At 45.7% G+C, this 23,999-nt stretch overlaps 2 protein-coding genes across 2 annotated transcripts in view; both read left to right on the top strand.

Annotated features, from left to right (window-relative positions):
- The first annotated feature begins 2,011 nt into the window (after positions 1 to 2,011).
- On the top strand, positions 2,012 to 2,454 carry LOC6592876. The gene is made up of 2 exons (XM_002018507.2): positions 2,012 to 2,099; positions 2,165 to 2,454. Exons 1-2 carry the CDS (start codon positions 2,027 to 2,029, stop codon positions 2,308 to 2,310), a joined length of 219 nt encoding a protein of 72 aa, XP_002018543.1. The 5' UTR covers positions 2,012 to 2,026; the 3' UTR covers positions 2,311 to 2,454.
- Positions 2,455 to 12,762: 10,308 nt separating this feature from the next.
- LOC6592868 (platelet binding protein GspB) overlaps positions 12,763 to 23,999 on the top strand; it is an 80,112-nt gene continuing 68,875 nt past the window's right edge. The window contains exon 1 of the mRNA XM_026986238.1: positions 12,763 to 13,486. The gene's annotated coding sequence lies outside the window, so the exon portion shown is untranslated. The remainder of the gene's footprint in view (positions 13,487 to 23,999) is intronic.

The raw sequence follows: 23,999 nt of genomic DNA on the forward strand, positions 1-23,999 counted from the left end.
TGCGTTGTTAGTTTTCTCGAATCTGCAATATTGTGGATGCAACAGATTTTCGTCCTTTGTGTGGGCGGAACGGGGTGGGGCGAAATTTTGAGATACACGTTTTATAGTGAGATCTAAGAGAAGTGCGGATTCCAAATTTCGTTACTCTAGCGTTAATAGTCTTTGAGATTTGTGAATATCCCCAGATTTGCATCCTTTGCGGGGGCGGAAGGGGGTGTGGCGAAATTTTGAAACAAACTCGTCTCGGTCTGATATATTAGGAGTGTGGATACCAAATTTGGTTGCTCTAGCTTTTATAGTCTCTGAGATCTAGGCGCTAATGTTTTACTCTAAGCAAAGCCGCCTATGCTACCTGTGTGTTAGAGAGAGACAGGGCGAGAAAAAATGAAATTGTTTTCTTGATGCTGGCTATAATAGTAATACGATCCAATTCAGATTCTGCAGTCTAAAAGATATGGTCATTCTCTACGATTCTGCGTTTTTTGTTTTCTCGTATCTTTAAAATTGTGGATGCCACAGATTTTCGCCCTTTGTGGGGGCGGAAGTGGGCGGGGCAAAGTTTTGAAATATTTTTGTAGCAGTGACATATCACAGAAGTCTGGATCCAAAACATCGTTGCTCTAGCTCTTATAGTCTTTGAGCATTAGGCGCTGAAGGGGACGGACAGACGGACAGACGGACGGACGGACAGACGGACAGACGGACGGACGGACAGACAGACATGGCTCAATCGACTCGGCTATTGATGCTGATCAAGAATATATATACTTTATAGGGTCGGAAACGATTCCTTCTGGACGTTACACACATCCACTTTTACCACAAATCTAATATACCCCAATACTCATTTTGAGTATCGGGTATAATTAGATTGGATTTGACAAATTGGATCGAAATTATTTGATAGATGGAAAAGATAAGCTCCACATGAGCTCCAAATGAGTGCTCTCGTTAGGACTCACCTTTCGATTAGTACTATATCGTATATATTACGCTTCAATCGGAGAAATCGCTCTCTTCAATCTCCTGCGATGGCACATGGGATGAAAATGGTAATGCTATGAACGGCAGGGTATCTAAAATTGGGGAAGGAATGGATCCAGCGGTTGTCTATAATTTCTGAGATATTATTTATATTCTACACTGAGAGAAAAATGGCATAGTTCAAGGAAGTTACCCATTTTTAGATTTAATATTCAGGTTTTAAATGCAAACATATTGAAATTAAATAGAATACCCTTTTATAAATGTATTAAAAAGTCTTTTTGATACTTTCCACATTTCATCAAAACATAAAAAACTTTTTGAAAATAATCAACTTATATATTAAATATATTTTAAGCAATTAAGTGAAAGCACTTAAATTTTAATATTTCCTTAAATATTTAAAACTTAGTGAAAATTTCAGGGCTTTTCTATGCAATTAGTGCTACAAAATATACATATACTCATAGGGAATATACATATGTAGGTCTTCATTCAGGAATCCCTTTCTTTTTTGCATCTGCATGGAAGACACACCCACTGGCTACGAGTGCATTGCTTCTGCCTTGATTTTTAATATTATCAATTTTTAATTATTATTTACTGATTTTATTATTCTTGTATTTGTGGGTGTGGTTTATTTCTTATCATTTCGGAGCTGATTCCCCAGTCGAACTCTTGAGAATTGAAACCTCAGCGTCATTTAGCTCGGTCTGAGTGTTTTTCCTGTATTTTTTAAAAGCAGATCTATAAATATAGCAAAGTCTTTTACTTTCATCACATTCCCAAGTATAGTACTTTCCGAAAGTTTTAAAGAACAGCTTAAAAGCTTCAGAACAGCCTCATTACTGGATAGGTTATCAAGTCACATGGGGGATTTATTTTTTTCACTGTCTCGGTTGGGAAAATCCACAGATTTCAATAAATTCTAGGTTTTTTTTTCTGTTCTTGCGTTACTCAGTCATGCAAATATGATTGGGCTATATAAAAAGTTCAGTCAGGGGCAAGTCTCCGTCAGTCTGCCGTCTTATTTCTCGTTGCAATGAAGTTTATGCCGTTGTTGGTCGTCTCGCTGCTGGCGCTCCTCTCCCTCCTGGTCAGTGGGGGCGATGCACGTAAGTAGTGCTAGTGGCTGGCTTTTACTTGAAGAGTCCTCTGATAATCGTTTGATCCACTGCAGGCAGTATTTTGAAAATACCCAAAATTACCGTCAGGAATGGCGATATCATTGTCCACGGCAACTGCAATGGCTGTACGTTCCGTGCCACCAAAAACACGGCACAGTTATCAATAAAACTGAGGAGCAAAACCACCTACAGGGGTTAGGATAGATATAGATCCATATAAGAGTGTACTTTACGGACGTTCTTGCCATATTGTTAATCTAGTAATGGAGCTTGTCTGATTCCTCAATACTCTGTGTGTAAGCCTTGTGATAAGTTAATAAATGTACCTACATATTTATTTTAATCTATGTATTTCTGAAATGGTTTTCAAGTTCAAGTTCGGCCAACGATTTTTGTTCAGCTTATTATCTCTATTGCCCTTGCAGTTCTCTTCTTCTTTTACGTCCAACTCCTCGGTCAACGGTTGCGCTTGTCGTCTGTGTATCCCGTTGCTGTACTCGTCTAAGCGAGAGAGAGAGAGAGAGACTTGCTCAGAGATGATCGAAATTGACGAGCAAATGAGAGCGCGCGGGAGCGTCTTCCTATGCGATGGTGAGTAAGGGCTATGGGTAAGAAGAGGGTGATATATCAGTGAGAGTATCAGAGTGAGTACAAAGAGAGCTTGATTTTAGACATTTGATATCTGTACCCAAAATGAAGGGCCCTTGCCCTAGCTCTCAATCGGTGCTGGTTCACCTGAGCGTGTCTTCACTGTTCAATATTAATAATATTTTATTGGACATGCCAAAATGCTCTCGTAAATTTGTCATAAAACTCAAGCTTGGCTCGTAAATCATTCCGGGCTAGAGCCCAGCTCATGCCTCATAGGTAGAACACATATTTCAGCAAAACGCATAAAAATTGCCATCATATTTGGCTTTATCCAGGCCATGCCTCCCCCTCAGCCGGTAGCCAAACCCGTACACGTGTTTTTCATTTTCCTTTCGGTGGCGTTGGCTTCTCTGTCGAGCCACGTCCCTGTGTTCTTTGCCAACAATTTTATTACCAAGAAAAACCCAACGAAAGGCAAACCGCTGTGCTCCTGTAAATGACTCCCCAGGCACCTTTATATTGACTCGTAAAATTGCGACATTTAGTTGTGTGCCAGCGCACCCCCAAAAGCAACCCCCCATCGTCCCTTTTGTTCCCTGTTCCCTGGTAACTTCCTGTCGTTTGTTCTTGTCTTTGGCCAGAGCCAGACCCGGACTCAGTCCTGGAGGCGGAGCCGGAGCCAGAGCCTGGGTCGAAGGACGAGTTTCTTAACGTTTTAAATTTGATTTTTATTCGCCCGACAGTTGTAGCCGGCAAACGATTTTTTTTGTTATTGATTGAAAGGCCGCCCCAGGCAGCCAGGCTACCCCGCCCCCCGACAGCGTGTCGCGCCATTGATTTCTTTGGCGGAAATTGGGTTTGGAGGAGAGGCCGACTCAGGTGGGGAGGGAGAAAAGACTCAGTAAATAAAGCAGCACAAAAAAATTATCATTGCAGACACTTGATAGATTTGTCATCGGCTCTATCTTTTGTTCATTTCTTCATTATTTGCCTTTCGATTCAGTGGATTCGAATGGAAGCTTCTGGCAAAAATTTGATTAATTCCACTCTTGGTTGTGATGTCGAATGATTTATTGGATTTTTTAAGTACTCCATCGAGGGCGAGGCGATTTTTCATAATTAAATTCATTTCGTTTCATCTGCTGTACGTCACATTGCGCATTCGCACAGTTGCACAAAAAAAGGTTTACCCTTACCATCTTCCATCGGCATTTCAATGGCATTATACAGCCCCCCACCCCCCCTCCCCCCCTGCACCCAGCGGCTTCCTACCAGGAATGAAAGTGGCTTGCAATTTGTTTCCGTTTTTTGCATTTCCGCTTTTCTGCTTTTCTGCTTTTCCGCTTTTTATTTTCATCTTGAAGAGGACAGGACGAAACGTTACTGAGGAGCTTTCATGCCAAAGCAATGACTGGGAGATGAGAAATGAACGTATTCCCTTCTCTGTGCTGGAATTGTCATTGCAATTATGACCCCTCGGGGCTAAACTTGTCTTGCAACAGATGACTGTGAACCGATTATACAATCGTAACCGAAATATCCGTTCCATCTTCCATCACACTCGCACAGCCGGCGGCCACATGTCCTGGTGGCCAGCACAACAGAGGGACTCACAGGAAAACAATTGGCAAGCCACACCCTCGGGCCACACACAACCCACAGTCCCAGCTCCAGCCCCACCTCCACCTCCACCTCCTCCCAGATCAACTGGTCATTCAATTTTCCTGCCCCCCCCCCTCTTCCGCCGATTGCATTATGCAGCTTACCTCGATTCTGATTTCATTTACGTAATTACCTGACCAGCTGCCTCTGTCTCTGCCTCTGTATCTGCATCAGGGCCAAGCATCGTTCGATTCTGCTGTGGTTGCTGCTACACTTGGAGAAAACGCGCTCAAGTATGGATGGATGAGCTCGAACAAAGAGTATAAGTGGGTATACCTTCACTCTATACTTCAAAAAATGACGTGTAAAATTTTTTGCTACTTATCTTAAAGGAAAGTTATTAGTAGACTATTTCTCCCAGTGTCTGCCTGTCTATGGGGCATCGACAGGTCCAGATGACGGTGGCCCCTGCTGCTGGCTGGGGAAACCGAGTTGATTAAATGCTGTAATTGATGGAATTGCGAATGGGAGGGATCCAAAGGTGTAAATGATCGGCTTGGTATGCCGCCTGGATAAACATGTCATTGTCGTTAGGCGATTGATGCCGGGTGACTGGGTGAGCTCCAGGGTGATTTAGGATGGCTCTGGCTCTGGCCCTGCCCCCTCAGGGTCGTCGGCCAGCGTCAACGGGCGTCAATCAAAGGAGCACACGGAATGCGAACGTATTTATTTCATAAATATTTGCGACAAGGGTCGAGGAACGACTCCATGAACAGGGACAGGGACAGGGGCAGGGAGCAGTCCGACACAAAAAAAAAGGTTGAAATAAAAAATGGTTTAAAAATTGAAAGGATTATGGGGTGAGCGGCAGCGAAGCGCGTTAATGTTGATGCCGCCGCGGCGCTGTACACGCAGGGAGAGGAACGGTTCTGGCAGGACTGGCAACGGCTCGGGTCGGGTCGGTTTGGGGCTTGGGGAACCACAAAGGCTGGAAACTGGGCTGGATCTGCTGGTATGTTGCTGGTGTTGCTGTCAGTCAAATAAACTGGGGGAAAAAATCAACGACGAATGGCTACACACGACACAACCAAAACGAGGCCCTGCCTCTGGGACTGGTGGATGGGATGGGGGGAGGGGGCAGGGTAGGCCACGTTGTTGATGGTCAACAATATAATTTGAACAGGAATGAAAAATAAACGGGGCAAACGAGGATACGGAGCCAGCGCCAGAGCCAGAGCCAGACCTGGACTGGAGACCCCTCCACGGAGTGTGGGAACACACACACACATGCATAAAATGTGCAATTTTTGTATAAATCAAATCAAATATGTGAACAAAATGTTTTTTATTTGGGTATTTTCTGCACCAAAGTTTTGAAAGGACTTAAAGCTCAGTGGAAAGGACTACAGCAGAATACAGAAAAGCCAGAAAGCGGAAATTTGTTGTACAAATAAATATAACACAATATTCACAATCATTCCTGGTCTCAATCGAAAGGATATGTACTGTAGTTACTCCAGCGAAAGGTCGAAATAAATAATAAATAACTTGCGGGCTACCAAAGTTGAGTACAATACAAGTCTACGTACGAGACAATCAAACAGCGACGACACCCACTGTGCAAATTAAGCTGTTTCAATCCTGTCATTCCGCGAACCACTGTGCATCGCCAAAGCTTCTCCCTTGCATACGTATTACGTACACAGTTCGGTTGTTTTCTCCCTCTCACGCCCGCTCTCTTGCGAGTTTCACTCCACTCCTAATGCTGCTGCTGGCAGTTTGCTGGCCAACGGTAAATGTTATAACTGTGCTGAGGATTTGTCGCTACTGTTTGGGAGTGGAACAGCTGCCGCCTTTCGGCAGCTTCAGCTTCAGCATCGGCTTGACTCGGACTCAGACTTGGACTCGGAATCGCAAAACTCAATTTATTGTTGAGCGCCGCAAGCAGACGTTGCTTCTCCTTCTCTGTCGCTCACTCAACATTATCCATCTATCATATTTGCTATAGTTCTTCCTTCTGCCCTGCGGTTGTGTTTGCTCTGTCCCTTTCCGTTCCGTCCTGCTCTGTCCTGTCCTGTCTTGTCCTATCCCTGGAGCTGCAGGACTTTATGTCTATTCTCGCTTCTCGGCGTTGACTGCTGGAAATTGAAAATCATAATCGCATCAACTTTCTGCACACAGTCCAGGCACCAGCAGCAGCAGCACCGCCATCCACACTCGAAACTTTCTCTTTGCTCTCCGTCGCTGGCAAAAAATAAAAAGGAAAAACCAACCAACCCAGAATGTGGGCAACGGACAAACTCTGAATGCTAGAAAGATAATTTGTTGAGATTAGTTTTAGCTCTCAATGTGTGTGTGGCTGTGCGTGTATGTGTGGGTGTGTCTCGGTTAACCTCTGCTCATTGCGGCTCCCTTTTGTCAGATAAATAGACTGAGAGAGAGAGAACAGAGCGGAAAAGGGAAAGCTAGGAGAGACAGTTGCTTAAGGAGCAACTTTTGTGCATATAAATTATGTGCAAGTTGATTATAAAACAATGCAAAACTGGCAAAAACTTTTCCCGCTCAAGTACCATTAACTTTGATAGTTTTTGGGGGGATCTCTGTGCGGGACACAGAACCTCTCAATCACGAGTCTGTGAGTCCGTGAGTCCGTGAATCCGTGAGTCGTCTGTCACGCAGACATCTCTGCCGTCAATCGGTAGCTGTCCCTGCTCCTTTCGACATTAAGTGGTGCCATCATCCCCTGCCCCTGCTGCTCCCTCACGCCATCAAAATTAGCCTCGCTCTGCTGGCCGTAAGCCCGTCATGATGTGGCAAGTTCCAGGTTCCATGCTCCGGTCACATCCATTTGCGGTTTTTTTTTGTGCCATGTAATTGTCGATCCCAAGCGTATGCCAGGCCATTAACGTGCTGCCTTCCGCCGTTAACTGATAAGTTAGCCAGTTTGGACAGCAGATGTGGCTATATTAATTGGGGCCTAGAATGAGCAGGACTTACTGCTGCCAATCTGCCAATTTGTGGAATCTCGTTGGAATCTCTCTCTCTCTCAGCCAGTGAGTTCCCTAATAACGAGAACAATCACACATAATTATAAATATAAACGAAAATATCAGTACCAATGATTTCCCAGCTGTTACAATTTTACATGACATTTGCCATCCCTAACGTTATCAACATGTATATGTGCCTACAAAAGCAACAGCGATCAAACTCACCAAAATGTTGAGAGCATAGTCGGGCAACATTTGGTGTGTTTCTACTCTTGTATATGGCTCTCTCTCTCTCTCTCTCTCTCTCTCTCTCTCTCTTGATTCTGAGTCGTGAATATAACGTAGATCTACCAAATATTCAACAAGCTGTTAAACAAATATTAATATAAGACTAAATAACATTGCGTTCTTATTTCGGGCCCGCTCCAACCACATATCGATACCGATCAACGATAAGTCGAATGTAGCACATAGTTGAAGACCTATTTATGTATACACCACACGATGCAAAAGCCCCAACTTCTATTCAAATCTGCCCCTAAACAACATCGTTTACCTTTAGCATGAATTTATGATTGAAATCTCTCTGTTCTGATATTTTTTGGTCTCAAACTCCACAATGCGAACCAATTTCCTTCCAAAAGTAACCACAGATATACTTTCCATCTAAACACATTTAATAATGCACCCATAGGGTTAAATTTGTAGTCAGTGCGGCAGCCGTGAAGCTGGGTTCAGTTTTGAACAAACTCATCATAATCATGGCATTAACATTAACATCATCATTAAAGTGGCCAAGGGGACCATAAAAATGAAAATGAAATCAACGTATTAACTGCGCAACGCACACAGATACACAGATACAAAGATAGAGATACAAGCACAAGGATAAGCTGGCTCACGCCACACGGAAAAGGCAGCGAAATAAAATCAATTCAAATAAAAAGCATAAATACGACCACAGGAAATGAAAATGACGACAAGGACTGCGGCAGAGCAGCCCAAGGGCACGGTTAAGGGTGAGTGGCAGCGGGCAGGGGGAGGGGGAGTGAGAGTGGAAGTGGAAGTGGAAGAGGAAGTACGAGTGGCAGGGTGAGGGTGAGGGTGCGGCTCGAAGGGTGCGTGCGGCTCGAAGCGGTGGCGAAAGGGGCCTGGAAGCGTGGGCGGCAACATGTAAGCGCACATTTTACGGCACAAGCATTTTCGCTTAATAAAATGTTAAGTGGGGGAGAAAAAGCGACAGACAAAAAGCAGCTACAGTTGATGAAGGGCAAACGGGAAACAGAGAGTGGGGGCGGGTGGCAGAGTGGCAGGGTGGCAGGGTGGAGGAAAGTGGAAGTGGAAGTGGGGGGCCTGCCCAAAGGACGAAGAACAAGCGACAGACTGACGCAATGACTGACAGAACAACAGCAGCAGGAGAAGCAGGAGCAGCAGGAGCAGCAGAGAGCCGGAGTCGAGTCTGACAGAGGCAGAGTCGTAAAATTATATTTACAACACAAACAAAGCTGTCGACAAGGGGGCGGAGAAGCAGAAGGACGATGAAGCCCAACACAATGATAAGCATGAAGCGGATGAGAGTCTCACACACACAAACAGACACGTACAGGCCGACAGAGACAGAGGCAGAGGCAGAAGCGGAGGCAGAGGCAGAGGCAGAATAGCGCCAGCAAAAAGGGCGACGTTTGGTTCGCTTCCTCGCTTCGTTTGCTTTGGTTCGGCATGATGCCACGGGGAAATGGGGATGCGAGATGAGACGAACAATTTCCCGCACTCAAAAAATAACAATGGCGCGTTGAAAATATCCGCTTCCGTTCCGAAAGCTACCGAAAGGAAAACAGCGCCAGAGCAGACAGAGCGACGGAGAGACAGTCGCACGGCAGCTGCGGCTTGGGTCCTGGCTCCCCCCGTCACATTCCCCAAAATTTAATTCAATTTGAGCACAATGAAATCATATTTTGCAACAAGCGTGGCGGCGGCGGCGGCGGCGGCGGCGGCGGCGGCTGAGCGGGGAAATGGATATGAGAACTGTCAAAATCGCAGCCAACGTAGCTGACAACTGGGGAAACGCTTTTCATTTTCCCCCATTTTCGATCAGTACGAATGACCAGCCAAGGCCCCATAAGCCGAGTGGTGGATGGCAATATGTTGGCACAAATATTTGTCCATTTGCTAGTCGTCGAATCTGCCGTTTGTTATTCATGTTATGTGTCCCCTCGGGTGGGGTCCTGACTTTCTCCGGGTGTCTGGTGTGGGCCCCCAGGCTCCGTGTTGCTTAAATGGCGCATAAAATAATAATAACTTCATTAGCATTCGTATTCTATTTATTTGCACACTTTTAAACGCACATAATTGCATAATTTTGAGTGCCGGGGCCGCCCGTTCGGGTCGACAGCTCAATCGATGTGAAAAATTTTTGGGCAAAACCAAATTCATGTGCCTCCTGGGGGATTATTTTCATTTTGACAGGACACGCACATACACAAGCATAGCCGGGATTTGGGAGGCCTTTCGGGGTCCTTTGGCCGTAAGCCGAGGGCATCCAGTGGCAGCGGTCCATCCCGGAATGAAATATTGCCAGTCCTGACAAATGCTATTTGCCCAAGCCCCCCCTGGGTGCAGGACATGGGTATTCCCCCCCACCGCGCCCCAAGTATGTTTGTGTGTAAGCAATAAAATGAAAAATATCTGAACTTTGGCAAAAAGCGCACAAGGATATCAATTCCCCGAATGCCAGAAATGTGTGTCTGTGTGTATCTGTGTGAGGGAGTAGTCAAATCCAACTAGAAATCAAAATCAAAGCAATAAAATGGAAGGAGCGTGCACGAATGTCGATGGAGAAATAGCTAGCAAACACCTCCGAAGGGCTTGGGATATACTCCTGCAAGTTTTCGACAAAGTTGAGGGGCAGCCAGGGACGAACAAGCCGGAACAGGGCCGGATCTGCTACCAAAAAGGTTCCGCTTCGTCCGGACTTTTAAAGGGTATTCAGAGTTACACGTATTTTACACGGTGGGGTAATTATTTACGACACCCGCCCAAAAGTATGCACCGAATATGTATATATCGGTAGTGGGAAGTAGTGGGCGCCAAATGTGAAGAATTTTAAATTCACTGTCGTTTTTTCCTGTGACCCCTCCTGGAGAGGACACCCAAAGGGATGCCACTTATTTGCCTTTCACTTGAATGACTCGTTTGTCGTGTCATCGAAATAATAAGCTCTGCCCGGCGTATCCACAGGAAAGCAAAAATTACCAGTGTCAAAGTTATACAAAGGTCAAATGGAACATTATGGCTTTATTTTGCGCCTAATAAATCTCATTATGTCATTATATACCGCCTACCAGCCCCAGCAACCATCAGGAAGGCTCCTTCCGCCTGTGTGTGTGTGTGTGTGTGTGTGTGTGTGTGTGTTTTGGAGAAGGTAAAAAGCTGCCTAAAACAACCGACAAGGAGAAGCAGGGAAACAAGAGGAGCAACCACCACCACCAGCTATGGGCAAACGACATGCCAATCAGTAATCAATCCCGCACGCACATTGACAACGAGAGGACCCCACCAAAAACAATTTGCAGAGGCCCAAAAACAGCAACTACAACTACAACAGAGAAGGCAATAAAAAGTTTGTGGAAAGAGGAAGAAGCAGCAGCAACGCCGACAAGTGAGACCACACGACGGCACTGTAAACAAATTGGAAAGAGATGAACATACATAACTGCGCAATATGGCGTCACGAAAGCAAGGTACAACCACAATAAGGAGAGGCAAGCAAGAAAGCATTCTCTTTTAGTGTCATACCAGGCCTCAGTTTCGTGCATCTGTGAGAGAGAGAGACCTTGCTATTACTATACCCTGGTGCAACTGCGCAGAGAGAAGAAAAAAAGCCGCCATTTAAAAACATTCGCTCAGAGAGCGAAGCTGAGTTGTGTATATGCATGGGAATGCCTTTGTGTGCGGACGACTGAGTATGTGTATGGGTTGGAAACCCTGTTCGTTGCCAGGCCACTCTCGCCTCTCAATTTATGCGCGTTTGTTTTCTTCTTCGCTTCGTGCCGACAGCAACGGTTAACGCTGTCGCGAACTGTGAAATGCTGTGAAAAACATACAAAATTGTGTGGAAAAACACCTACAACTCAACATTTTGTTCCCATAATTTGCGTGCTAAAACAAAAGATTTACCCAGTGCAAATAAGTATGTAAAATCGTTCAATTATCGCCGAGCCATCTCGATGGCAATGTGTTTTACTTGTGCATTCAATTCAATTTAATTTAAAGCAGCAACTACAGAAAGTGTTATTGCTCTCTCTCTCTCATCCTCTCTTTCTCGATCGTGAGCGATCAATATGCATGTGTGTGTACGTGTGCGTGCGTGTGCTTGACGTAGTCGCGTCGCGGTTTCAGCAATTAACCCAAGCGGCGTAGAAATGCCAAAAACGCATTAAAAATTATTACTCGTTGCCGTCTGTCATTCACAAGAAGCAGCAGCAACAACAGCGACAATCATACACAAGTGCTATTTGCCGCTACTCATAAAACAAATTACCCACTTGGGGTCTGACTGGTATGAGTGTGTGTTTGTGTTGGAGCGTGTGCGTGCGTGTGTACATATGTGCATGGGTATGAAAAGAGCAGCGTAATCATCGCATTCATTGCCTTGGCTCATCATCATCATCTGGTAGCAGCCGAAAAGAAAAAATACTATGCACCAACACTGGTGCAAAAAGTAGTGTAAGCCAAAGCCGCCACAATAGTAGTAAAAAAAAAAGGAAGAGGAACGAGAATGTGGCACTGGCAATATGTTGCTGCTGGCAGCAAGAAGCAGAAGCTCCATCAGTCGGAATAGTACCGGAATAAAATTACTATACAGCTTGGCCCCAAACTTGCCTATGTGTGTGTGTGTGTGTGTGTGTGTGCCTGTCGTTTCTCTCTCTCTCTCTCATAGTCAGTAGCGGGGGCTGTGTCAGTGCTTGTAAATGCGGCGCATGTGCATATATATATATATATATATATATATGTATATATGTGTGTATATATAAATGCATGTGTGTATGTATGCAAGAGATTTTTTTTATGTTTCGCACAAACATTGCGGTAAAAGAACGCCGACAAACGTTCGTCGCTCCGATGCCGAACTCGTCGTTTCGCCGCTCTCACTAATTTCTGATTGTGACGTCTGCGCGGGCGCGTGTGCAAGGTGAAGCGCTGGGCTGTCGTCGGTTCGTCGCGTCGTCGCTCTGTCGGTCGGTCGGTTGGTTGGTCTGTCGCTCGTTTGTTCGTTCGGTCGCTTTGTCATACAACTCCCCCGTGCATTTTTTTGTGCCCCAAGCTCTGTTCACCGACTCGATACCCATACCCATGCCCACATACACACATTCATATATGTACATATGTATGCATGCATACGTACGTACGGGTGTGTGTGTAGCAGCTTCTGTTCTCCGGAGCAGGCAATAGAGCTTGGACACGCGTCGCTGTCTCTGTCTCTCCCTCTTCCCATCCCGCTTACTCAATGTGCCGTTTTCTCGTATTTTTGTACAGAAATAAGAAAAACAACAACAAACCTCATAAAAAAAAGTTCAAACATTTGTCGCAAAAGGAATGAAAAAAGTGTCAAAGCAGTGAAAAAAAACACGAAGGAAATTCAGCAACGGCAGAACGAGAAAGAAAAAAAGGCCGCACAAAGAGCCAAAGAGTTTGGCTGTCTCGTTCTGGCCCCCGCTTACATAAATGGAGAATAATTCTTGAGATTGCTTTTCGGCAAAGCCAAGCAAGCCAGCAGCAAACTCGAAACGGAGGAAAATTTTGTGGATTTACATTTTCCGTCTTCCTGGGCGAGCAAGCGAGCGCCCCTGTGTGTGCGTCTGTGTGTGTGTGTGTGTAAGTGTAAGTGTGTGTGTGTGTGCCTGGCGTTTCTTTTGTGGATTATTACGCCCTCTCGCACACTCTCTCTCCCCCACTCACTCACACTCACACTCACCTAAGAGGAGGAGAGCGAACAGGCCAGCAAGAAGCTGCCAGAGTCCTCGTTCGCACCTCGCCTCGCCACACAGCTCTTCATCACCTGCCCAACACCCCCCTCCTCATCATCATCATCAACCTCTCCCCCACGTACGTTCCATCAACTGGATGCTGTCTATGAGAAAGGAACGAGCATATCAAGAGCAGAAATTGCGATTATTTTGGATTTATAAAAAGGTGAGCATCCTCTAGATCTGTCTACATATCCATACATGCATACATACATATATTCGCGTACATGTATATTTTTGCAGTCAATTTACTGTACAAGTCTGTCCCCAGTCTGTCTTAAACTGGCTCTGACTCTGACTCTGTGGTGTGAGGGAGATGGCTAGCTCACAGAGATACACAGAGCGAGAGTGAGGGAGCGAGAAAGATAGTGAATTATTTCCAGTTTGATTAATTGCCGCACGCCACTTACTGCCGCCGCATGTCCGTACTCTTTCCACACAAGCACACACACACACACACACACATACACGCATTTTCCAAGCTAATGCCAATTAAGGTGTTTCAATTTATGCCGATTTGCAATTAAATGAAGTTTTTATTGTTTTGCTGAGCGATTACCGAATTGAGAATGGGCCATTTTGGAGATTTATTGATGAAAGTGGAACGAGGAATAGCAAAAAGCGGTACTCTCTCTCTCTCTCTCTTTGCCTTTGGTTAGAAGCCTCCCCAAGTGTATCCGACGGATATGCTTTCGATTGGATAAACATTTTAGTGCAGTTCCACTGTAAACATGCCAAAATTGTTTATTTAAACAACTGTTCAAGTCATACAGATACAGATATACATACATAGATACATGCACACACCGAGGCACAATTAAGCGTCTATTAGGCAAAAATATTTCACACAAATGGTCGGTTCAGCCCGATCTGGGCACCGCAACAGCATAGAGCGAGGCACAGAGGACCAGTCCAGTCCAGTGTTTCCAGTGGCGCGCACAATCGTGACGCCAACTTAGTTACGGTCATTAGCACCGGGAGCAACAGCGATTGGCGCTCTGCTCGGTGTGCCTATCCCCCAGATGTACTGTACAGACATTCGTACACAATAATTTGTCACACTGCGCTCTGGCTGTGGCAAAAGCAAAAGCAACGGCAACGGCAACGGCAACAAGCAATATGCGATAGCAGCAGGCCAGACTCTGGCCGACACGCTCGCCAGACACAGTGGGACCTGGGCCATACGTCCAAGTAACGACAGCCGACTGCCGACAGGCCCACTACACAGTCCCGGGAGTTTCACTGTAACCGCAAGCGACACAACCAGGCCAGAGCCACGTTAACCGACTTTTAGTTTTAGTTGGCGCATTCGCTAGTTGGCCCAAAGAGGGGGACCACTATTTGATAGAGCGGGAAAATGTGTGAATTGGCTGACAAAACATTATACAAATATAATTGCAGTGCTCATAATTGGTAGCATGGCGGTGGTGTGTTGGCCTGGGGGGGGACACTGCCACTGCTACTGTGCTGAGAAGCCCCACCCCTGTGTGGGGGCCCAACCCCGATACGATTACAACTAATTGATTTGTTCAATTTTCATAGAAAACGGCTGACAGTGACAAATGCTGGCTTCCCACCAGGCCCACGTCCGCCCACGCCCCCGCCCCCGCCCCCGACTGTGTGTCTGTCTGTCGTCCGCCCATGCAAATTAGCAGCAAGAGAGCTCCATGTTTGCCATTTCAATTTCAGCCGCCCCTTTTCAAATAACCAAAAGGGGATTTCATTCATTCAACCAAAAAAAAACAAAAGTATTTATGTTTCACGGAAAATGCAGCCGAATGCGCCATAGAACATAAAGGAAACTATCATCAGACTATTAATAAATGGCATCAAATTTGCACAAATACAAGATTTCACATTCATGGGAAACGGCGGAGCCCCGGATGGGGCACCGGCACGGGCACGGGCCTAGGCAGGAACGGTTGGGAGGGGAGATGGGGGTGAGGCAAAAACAAATAGCCGGCAATCAACAAGAGCGTCATTAAAAAAGCAAATTTCTGAACACGCTAAACACATGTAGAGGAGAACAGCAGCGGCAACCGGCAACAAACAGAGGCACAAAAAACAAAGCCACACAGGGAGGGGAGAGTGGGAGGGGGGGAAACAAAAGCACCAGAGGCACGAAAGCGTTCCACGTTCACTAGATAATGTGGGCCAGCCAGGCGGGCGGTGGGGGGAGGCACAAAATGGGGGGGGGAAGATACGAGAAAACACAAAACTCAATTCCCATCACGAGAAACGAGGCAAATTGATTGTGATGATGTTTTCGAATCCGAGACTTTGACTTCACTGGGTACTCGTACTGGCAGTCGTGTATCTGTGAGATACGGCCTGTATCTGTATCTGTATCTGTGTGTGTTGGGCAGCGGGTGTCGTGTCTGTCGGGCAGTCAGCCGTGTAAATGAATGCTTTCGATAATTAATTTATGCCTGCCTGCCTGCCTGCCTGCCATACGGGAATAAATGATATTTTATACAGAGGAATCAACAGAAACCTCCATAAAAAACCACACTTAATGTGTCGCTTAAACAAGCTTTAATATAATTTCATTTAATTTATGCACACAATCGTATTTATTCCACTTTCGTGCAAATAACTCAATTTAAACGATATCCTTGCCGTAGGAGAGGCGGGCGGGTGGTTGCCAAAACCTGAATAAATAAAAAAAAAAAATTAATTATAAAATGTAAATATAGCAATATCACGATGGCGATTTTCTCAATAAATATTTATACATATAGTTACCGAAATTCATAATTATTTCATAATTATTATATATATACACTGGGAGAAGGTACTTTAAGCGGAACAAGAATTTTTTTTGGATGTCTGCGCACTTTTATAATTTTCACTCGACATCTGCAGCACCGAAATATACAAAAACTAAAGATTTCCAAACAGAATTGTACGACCTTTCGGGGGATTTTTTATCCGTGTCGATAGAGGGGGATATACCAGAAGATATAGCGACCCAAAGTTGAAGACTTGTATGGCCATTTCACCTTCTTTCTCATAGAAATTGGCTATGATGGATTTTCAACATGACAGTCCCATTTCGAACGTTTAAATTAAGTCCAAATCGAAGTGTTCTTGGGGCTTGGCGGGGCACAGATAGCCCGCTAATTGAGTGTCGCACTCGAAAGTGTCTTGCAATTTGATAAACGAGTTTGAATTCCCACAACAACAACAGACAGCCAGCAGAAACAAAAAACCCGTGGGGATTTTTGAGTTGTTTATGTGTTATCGGAGTTGACATTTTTTGTTGCTCTACACTCGTATTTATTCGTATTTTATTTTTGCAACTACACGCGCCGCACCGAACATTTTTTGCAGCCAAAAATAGCTAAATCTAAATTTAGTCGGAAAATTAAAAGCAAAGCAAAGATTATTCGTTTCAGGAAAAAAAAAAATGCTATCTACATTTCCTAGTCTCCGTGGCGAAGCGAAATACTCTCTAAATCTCCCCAGCCAGACCGAGGGGCGCTGCCGCAGGACGCGCAACCTGCAGATACAGATTAGACTAATATTTGAGGAACTACGAGAATGGTATGCAAGTACCTATTAGTAATTTAAAAAGAGGAAGGAAATTAGTAGTAAATAGATATATGTAATACGGCAAAGGGAGCTATAAGCCGAGCATCTATAATAATAAATCCATCTACAATATGTATAACGATAGCTTGAAGATCGTCAAGTAAAGGTTGTAAATTCCTTATGAGACCTTAAGGGAAAATCATGGCTTGGCTTTCCAGTTGAGTTGGGATCCAAATGAAGGATTGTTACGCTTCTGAGTGTCTCCGTTAATCGACTGATAGCCGGAAGACGTGTCTGGCCACACGGCTACGGCTGCACTAGTTTTATCTCTCAAGCTATCTCTCTCACACTCTCTCTGGGTAGCAAAGTCTAATGTCCATAGGCTTCTATTACAGAGGTTATACTTCTTCCCTCCAAAAAAAATACGATAGGTCGTAGGATAAGTCTTTTATGACTTGATATACTCATAATTTTGGGTAGTACCAAATATATTTCATAATGAAATTTCATAAATAGATGATCTTCTGCTCTAACACCTTCCAAGGCAAAAATCTATTCTATTCCGAAAAAAAAAATGTATCTCTTGGATCGGGCATTGGCTTTGGCTTCGGCGGTTATTTATTTCGTGAGTCGCGCAAAACTCATTTTGTTTATTTGCCTAGCGGCTGATTTGTCGGGTCTGCTGTTTTTCTCCCTCTATTTTGCTTTTTTGCTTACATTTATTTTTGCTTCTCTTTGCGGCTGTGCTTCTTCGGCTGCGGGGGCTTCAGGGGGTGGGGGGAAGTCCATCAAGCACCAGCAAAAAGCGTGCTTCTCCTTCCTCCCCTCCCCTGCTATACGTTTTTGGCGAGTTTGTTTGACTTCTCCCTCCCCACTCCCCACTCCCCGCTGTTTCTCTATCTGTCTCTCTAAATACCAGATAAGCATTTGCAAACCAACAACAACAACAAGAATGAGAGCGCCTGCTGTGTCCGTCCCCAATGCTACCGTGCCCGCCCCCCCATCCCCCCCCTCTTTGCTCACTCTTTCATTTTTATTTTGATATCTTTTATGATTCTTTATTTGGTGGGCTTTGGCTTCCCCGCTGTCCCCTGCCCCGGAGGGTATTACTGGTTCCATCAGGTGTATGCCACGGACCACAATTGTGCGGTATATCATAGGGTATCAAAGACTTCGACTTTGAAATATGTAAATAATCAAGCACAGGGCGAGGGAAAGAGAGAGAGCGACCTTTCCGTCGAGGCCAGATGGATGATCGACTAGATAATGCCCTGCCTTTGGGACTACATCTGCTTCCAAAGGTTACTTCGTGAGAAATGCGATCCACAAACCATTGACCCTAATCGAAAGACTCTTAAATGTGACCCCAATACGTATCTGTCATTGGGGGGGGGGGGACCCCTATCATTCCTACTCATAGTCTTTAGAAATGGCTTCTGGTGTTCTTCTGTCACTCCGGCATACCCTTTCCTTCCGATGGCAAAAAACACACAGATCTCAGCGTGTGTGGGGGGGGGGGGGGGGGCACACCCCCCGCTGCTGTCTGGTCGTAAAAAGATTAAACCATTATTATTATTATTTTTCCCTGTGTGTGTTTTGGTTTTTTATGTACCGCACGTTTATTTTTGTACTCTTTGTGGATACATACTTACTCGTGTATTTGTATTTCATTTGTTTTTTTTTTCCTACGATACTTTTTCGGTTTTCATTACAAAAATATGGGAGCGGTTGGGGAGGGGGCCTTGTCTTTTTTTTTTTTGTAAATTGTTGAATTTTTTGCGTTTTTTTCTTTTTTTCTTGGTGCTGTTTTGTTTTGTTTTTTCCTGTAATTTGTGTGATTATCGTACATACATATATCGGATAGGAGTTAAACTTGTATAATCGTCATTAACCATATGATTATTATGGCTATTTGCGTGATGGGTGGGGGGGGGGGGGGGGGGGGGGGGGGGGGGGGGGGCATCAGGGCTCCATCAGAAAATTGCTTAATATGGCAACGACTTGCTCCGGCGACGATTTGTCGATGAATTCTGATGTTCTTCGATACCCAATATCCAACAGAGCAAAGGGGTATATTCGTTGGATCGCTTGGCGGGGCTTCCCCATACCTTCAAACCACTGGAGCGTAATGGGTATCCCCTAGTGCTAATCAGTTTTCTGATTTATTCAAGTATTAAATAACTATTGTAATTTATGTGTGCAAAAACAACAATCAGGAACGAAGGAAGGAGGGGCAGAACAAATTAGTTGCATTTCAATTGGCAGCCGCGTGGAGCGGGGCGGGGGGGAGGGGGGGGGGGGGGGGTTCATTCCATGGACCATGGATCGCCGCGATTGACAAACGGTATCCGTCGAGCGGGGATCTCTTGGGGGCAGGGTGGTGGTGTGGGGGGGGGGGGGGGGGATTAATGAACGCAATTTGATTTCATTTTCCAACTGGCAGTTTTCCAGTTTTGCTATGGCCTCAGCCCCCCCCGTCGCCAGCTTAGATTAATGAGCCTCGAATAAATACAAATCAAGGAAGATCGAACCGTTTGATACCCTAACGATATGGCCCCCCAATATATGCCCCTCAGTCAGGGTATAATGAAATGCAGACACTCGCGGCTGTGGGGCTGGCAAAACTGTGAATATTTTAACAAATATTTACACGCCTCGGTAGATGGCGGGGAGGGGAGGGGTGCCGTGCAGTGCGGCGCACTGGGGGAATGTCAATTTCACACTTGATTGCTGGCCGTAAATCAATAAAAGGCCAGACAGAGACGGTGACAGAGAGAGAGAGAGAGAGAGGGACGGGGAGAGAGAGTGGACTGCCGCGCTTTTGCCTAATTAAGCGCATCTAAGACTCTGCAGCTACTGCCACACACACACACACACACTAACACAGTGATATTGTCTGTGCACGTTTTTTGCCTGTGTGTTTGTTGTTGTTGGCCATAAATCGCGTGCCGTTTTAACACTTTTGACGTGCAACAATTGAAAATTGCGAAATGGCTTTTTGCTTGGTTTTTTGCTTTGTGCAGCCGCCAGAGGGGGCTCCCCCCACCCCCCAAAAGCAAATTAGCTGCAACGTTTTTTTTTTTAGGTAAAACCAAACAAAATGAAACAGAAAAAAGAAGAAGAAAATAAAGCGAAAACAGCAAAGAAAACAATGCCAAAAAGGCTGTGAAAACAGACCCCCCCTCGACACTCTTTGGCACAGGGTATGTGCAATAGAAGGTGGGGTGTAGAGAGAGATCCAAGTGCACTGTGCAGGATGTGCGTGCGAGAGAGCCTCCTCCTCCTCCCCATCGATTGGCATCGCTATCTCCTTGCGCACCAATAAATTTCGAGGCTGCCACAAACTAAACACACACACAGGCAGTACTTGTGGCAAACGAGAAATGGCAACGGCAACGGCAAATTGTTGCCACAAATGGGAGCAACAGCAACTGCAAAAAGTATCTTTGTATCTTTGTGTAAACGAGATTAAAGCTAATGAAAATGACCGACCACTCGCGCAGCTGATTCGGTGTTAATTTTTGTTGTTGTTGTTTTTTTTGGTGGCTACTTGGAGTGCTTGTGGCAACTGCAAATGTTTGTTCACTGGCAGCTCCATAAAAAAAAAAATGTGCTGAGAAATTTGTTGCATGCTGTGTGCGTGCGTGCAGCGCGACTAGCCGGGCCAGCCAAACTTGCAACTTGTTTCACAGCATGCCAACGGCCATGTTGCAGGAGTCCCAAGTGGGGCCACAGCCACACAGCCACATCACTTAACCGAATTAGTTTCAATTGCACATTCTTCAGATGCCGCTTGGAAGTTTTGTGGCCCGTGAAAACCAGTTAACAGCAAAAGTGACTTGTCTCGGATTTCGTTTTTCTGTTTCTTTTTTTTTTCGAATCGATTTCTTTCACACTGAGTCCGTCCCGTATCGGATTACAATTTGTTGCCCCCCCTACCCCTACCCCTACCCCTCCCCCCTTCCGGGTTGGAGAGTGTGTCGGCTGGCAATTAATCAAAAATACGATCCACAATCGCATGCTTCTTTCTGGTGTTTTTTTGTTTCTTTGGCTTTTAATGCACTTTTAATGGCATTGAAATGTTTCCGCCTCGATCAGATGTTTACGAGGCTCAATTAAGCCGGAGAACAGATCCCATTTGCATATGAGAGCCACCCTATCTAACCCAGCAGATCCCACCACGGTGCTCCTCTAACCGAGCACGGATTTACTTGGAAGGGAGCCACGAAAGCCACTGAGGAGTCGCCCAGTCCACATTCAAAATATTGCCAGCTCTGGGCTGTGGGCTCTGAACTCTGGGCCCTGGCTTTCATTGTCAAAGTTTTGCCTCCTGCCAAATGTCTCCAGCAGTGGATCCGTCGTGGCGTGGCTGCCACTGAAGTTTGTGAAGGGCCCAAAGAGTAGACACACACACACACACACACACACACACGCAGACTTTAGCAACTCTACAAGGAGCAACTTCTCTTCTTCAGTTCTCGCTCCTCCCCATCTGCAGCTTCATGGGGCGGGGAGAGCTAAGGAGAGAGCGAAACTTTGTCGTTTATATTTCGCTTCCCATTTGGCAGTCCTGCCCTGTGGCCCCCTGTGCATCCACTTTTTGTTTAATATTAATGTGTGTGTCCCCCCCACCCCCCTTTGTGCCTCTCCTTCTTTTCAGTTGTTTTCCTTTTGTTGTGTTTCTTGTGCCGAGTGAAGAAGTTCTCTTCTTCGTCTCTTCTCTTGTCTTCTCTGGTTCTTGCTTGTGTGTTTTTGTCTTCCTCCTTTTTCTTGTTGAGTTTCTTTTTTCAATTCAATTCCCCTGACGCTCCCTTGCTCGTTCGTTCATCTACTCGTTCCCTCTCTTTCCGAATTGTTTGTGCTTGCTCATGCGAAATGTATGCTTGTGTGTGTGTCTGTGTGTGTGTGCGTTCTCTTCTTCTTTGCTTAATTCTTGCCTCATTTTCGTGGGGGCCATAAAATGCGAATTGTGTTTGTTAATTCATTATTTTACCTACCCCCACCTCTCCCACTGCCCACGTAGTGACCGCATTTCCCTCGTTGGCTTTTCCACAACACACAACGGTGTGTGTATTCATTAAAAACACAAAATCATTTTCCTTGCTGTAAATACGCGCTTAATAAAGCGCTCAAGCCACTGCTGCTGCTGCTGCTTCTGCCGCTGCCGTCGTCTCTTCTTTGGTTAAGTCTGCGCGCGAGTGGAAGGGAGATGGCACAAGGAGCAGAGCGGATGCCGCACAAAGCAGAGAAGAGCGCAAAAAAAAAGAGAATAAAGGTGAAGTGGTATTAAATTTCATATGCGTCGTTGCTCTTTGGCTCAATGTCTTGTAGCCCATTATCTGATGAGGAGTGTCGGTTCGTCGGTCGGTCGGTCGTCGGTCCGTCGGTTCGTTGGTCTGTCGGTCTGTCGGTCCGTCGGTCGTTTCGTTGTTTGCGTTCGGGTGTAGGGAAGGAAGATGAGAGCCAGAAAAGAACACTTAAGCCTGAAATTGGCAGCTATTCGCTTTTCTGCCTGGCTTTTCTGCTTCTGCTCTGCTTCTCCCTTTGCCGTTGCCGTTGCCTTTGCTTCGATTCTCGTTTCTCCCTCATCATGCCCCTCTGGTCGCTACTTATGTCTACTTGTTATTGTTCGACATAATGGCAAAATATTGTATTGCCAACATTTTTTCTCTCTTCTCCATGCTCCTTCTATCCTCTTCTTCTGCTTGGGCTGCTCGCTGCTTGTGTGCTTTGATACCCTTGCCTTGCGGAGGGTAGTCTGATTTTCCGACGGAATTATTCATTACAGATGTACCAACAAATACGAGTAAAGCTGCATGTGAAAGGGTACAACAAATGTTCTTCTTTTCTTTTACATATTTTTTGCTTTGCCGCAAAGTTTACGAAGACATCGAGAGAGGGGAAGAGAGGGCGAGCTCACTTGACAAATGACTGGAGTAGAACTTGAGTAGAGCATGGCATCCGATACCCGGCCCTTCCCCTTCCCCTCGACCCGACTCGACTCTGTGCTCTGCCACCGGGAGCGAACAATGGCAATAAAGTGCGTTAACTTTTTGGCAGACAATAGATTTTATTTCTGGCACAGACCAAAATGGTTATCCAGCCAACAGTTGCCGTTCCGAGTCGAATGAGTGGAGTGGAGTGCAGGAGGGTGTATTGAGGGCTGAGGGCTGTGTGTGTGAGTGGAATTGTTTTATTATTGCCTTCAGGCATTTCGAATTGAATGCACGAGTGGGTGTACATGTGCCCTGGTGGCCCCGTATATACATACACATCTACATACATATCTACATACATATGTATAATGTAGAGAGATGTGACAGCTGCCAGTGAACGGTGACTCCTGTGGTCACATATCCTCCCCCCTTCCCAAAAGTTTTTGGAATTTGCGGAATACCATCCAATCATGATCTATGCAAATAGGAATATGTTGGAGTATCTATTAGTTGGACCGGCAATGAGGGCACCGCGCCTTGGTTGGTCCTGGCTCTTCTCCTGTTCAGAGCCACTGTCCCCCCTCTCTGGTCCCCTCAGCCATTGTTCGCAACTCTCTCTATTCGGATTACTTGAGCTGATGCCGGCGCTTTGTTCTCGCCTAACCACACAACAAACCAACTGTACCCCTCCGCCCCACCATCCTTCTACCAGTCATGCAAGGTATATTCAATAAAAGGTTTGCCTCTCACTATCTCCCTCTGAGGCGTGTGATAGTGTGGCCCTACCTTCTGCTTCATGCAACCTGCATTCATCCAACCATCCACATCCGTGGCTTGGCATGGCACGGGGTCCCCTCCGGATCTCCCTTCGTCTCGTGTTGCATTTTGCAACTTGCTGATCATTTTACACACTTACCACAGTTGTTGTTGTTGCAGTCGCTGTTGTTGCAGACTCTTAATATGCTTTTAGATATGCATCAGCAATATCTGTGTGCCACAGTGTCCGTGGCCGTGTGTGTGTGTGTGCAACTGAAGACATTGCCAACATCGTCGTTGTTGTCACTTCTTCTTCCCTCTGCCGCTCTCTCTTTCCCACTCATTCTCTGCTGTTTGCTGCTGCCTTTTTGCCAGTATTTGTGCATTGAGCTGGAAACGCGCCAGAGACCGAGACTCCACACTCCCCCCGTTCCCCCCCTCGCGGACATGACT

The sequence above is a fragment of the Drosophila persimilis genome, unplaced genomic scaffold, assembly GCF_003286085.1.
Source record: "Drosophila persimilis strain 14011-0111.01,24,50 unplaced genomic scaffold, DperRS2 tig00000002-arrow-pilon, whole genome shotgun sequence".
Lineage (NCBI taxonomy): Eukaryota > Metazoa > Arthropoda > Insecta > Diptera > Drosophilidae > Drosophila > Drosophila persimilis.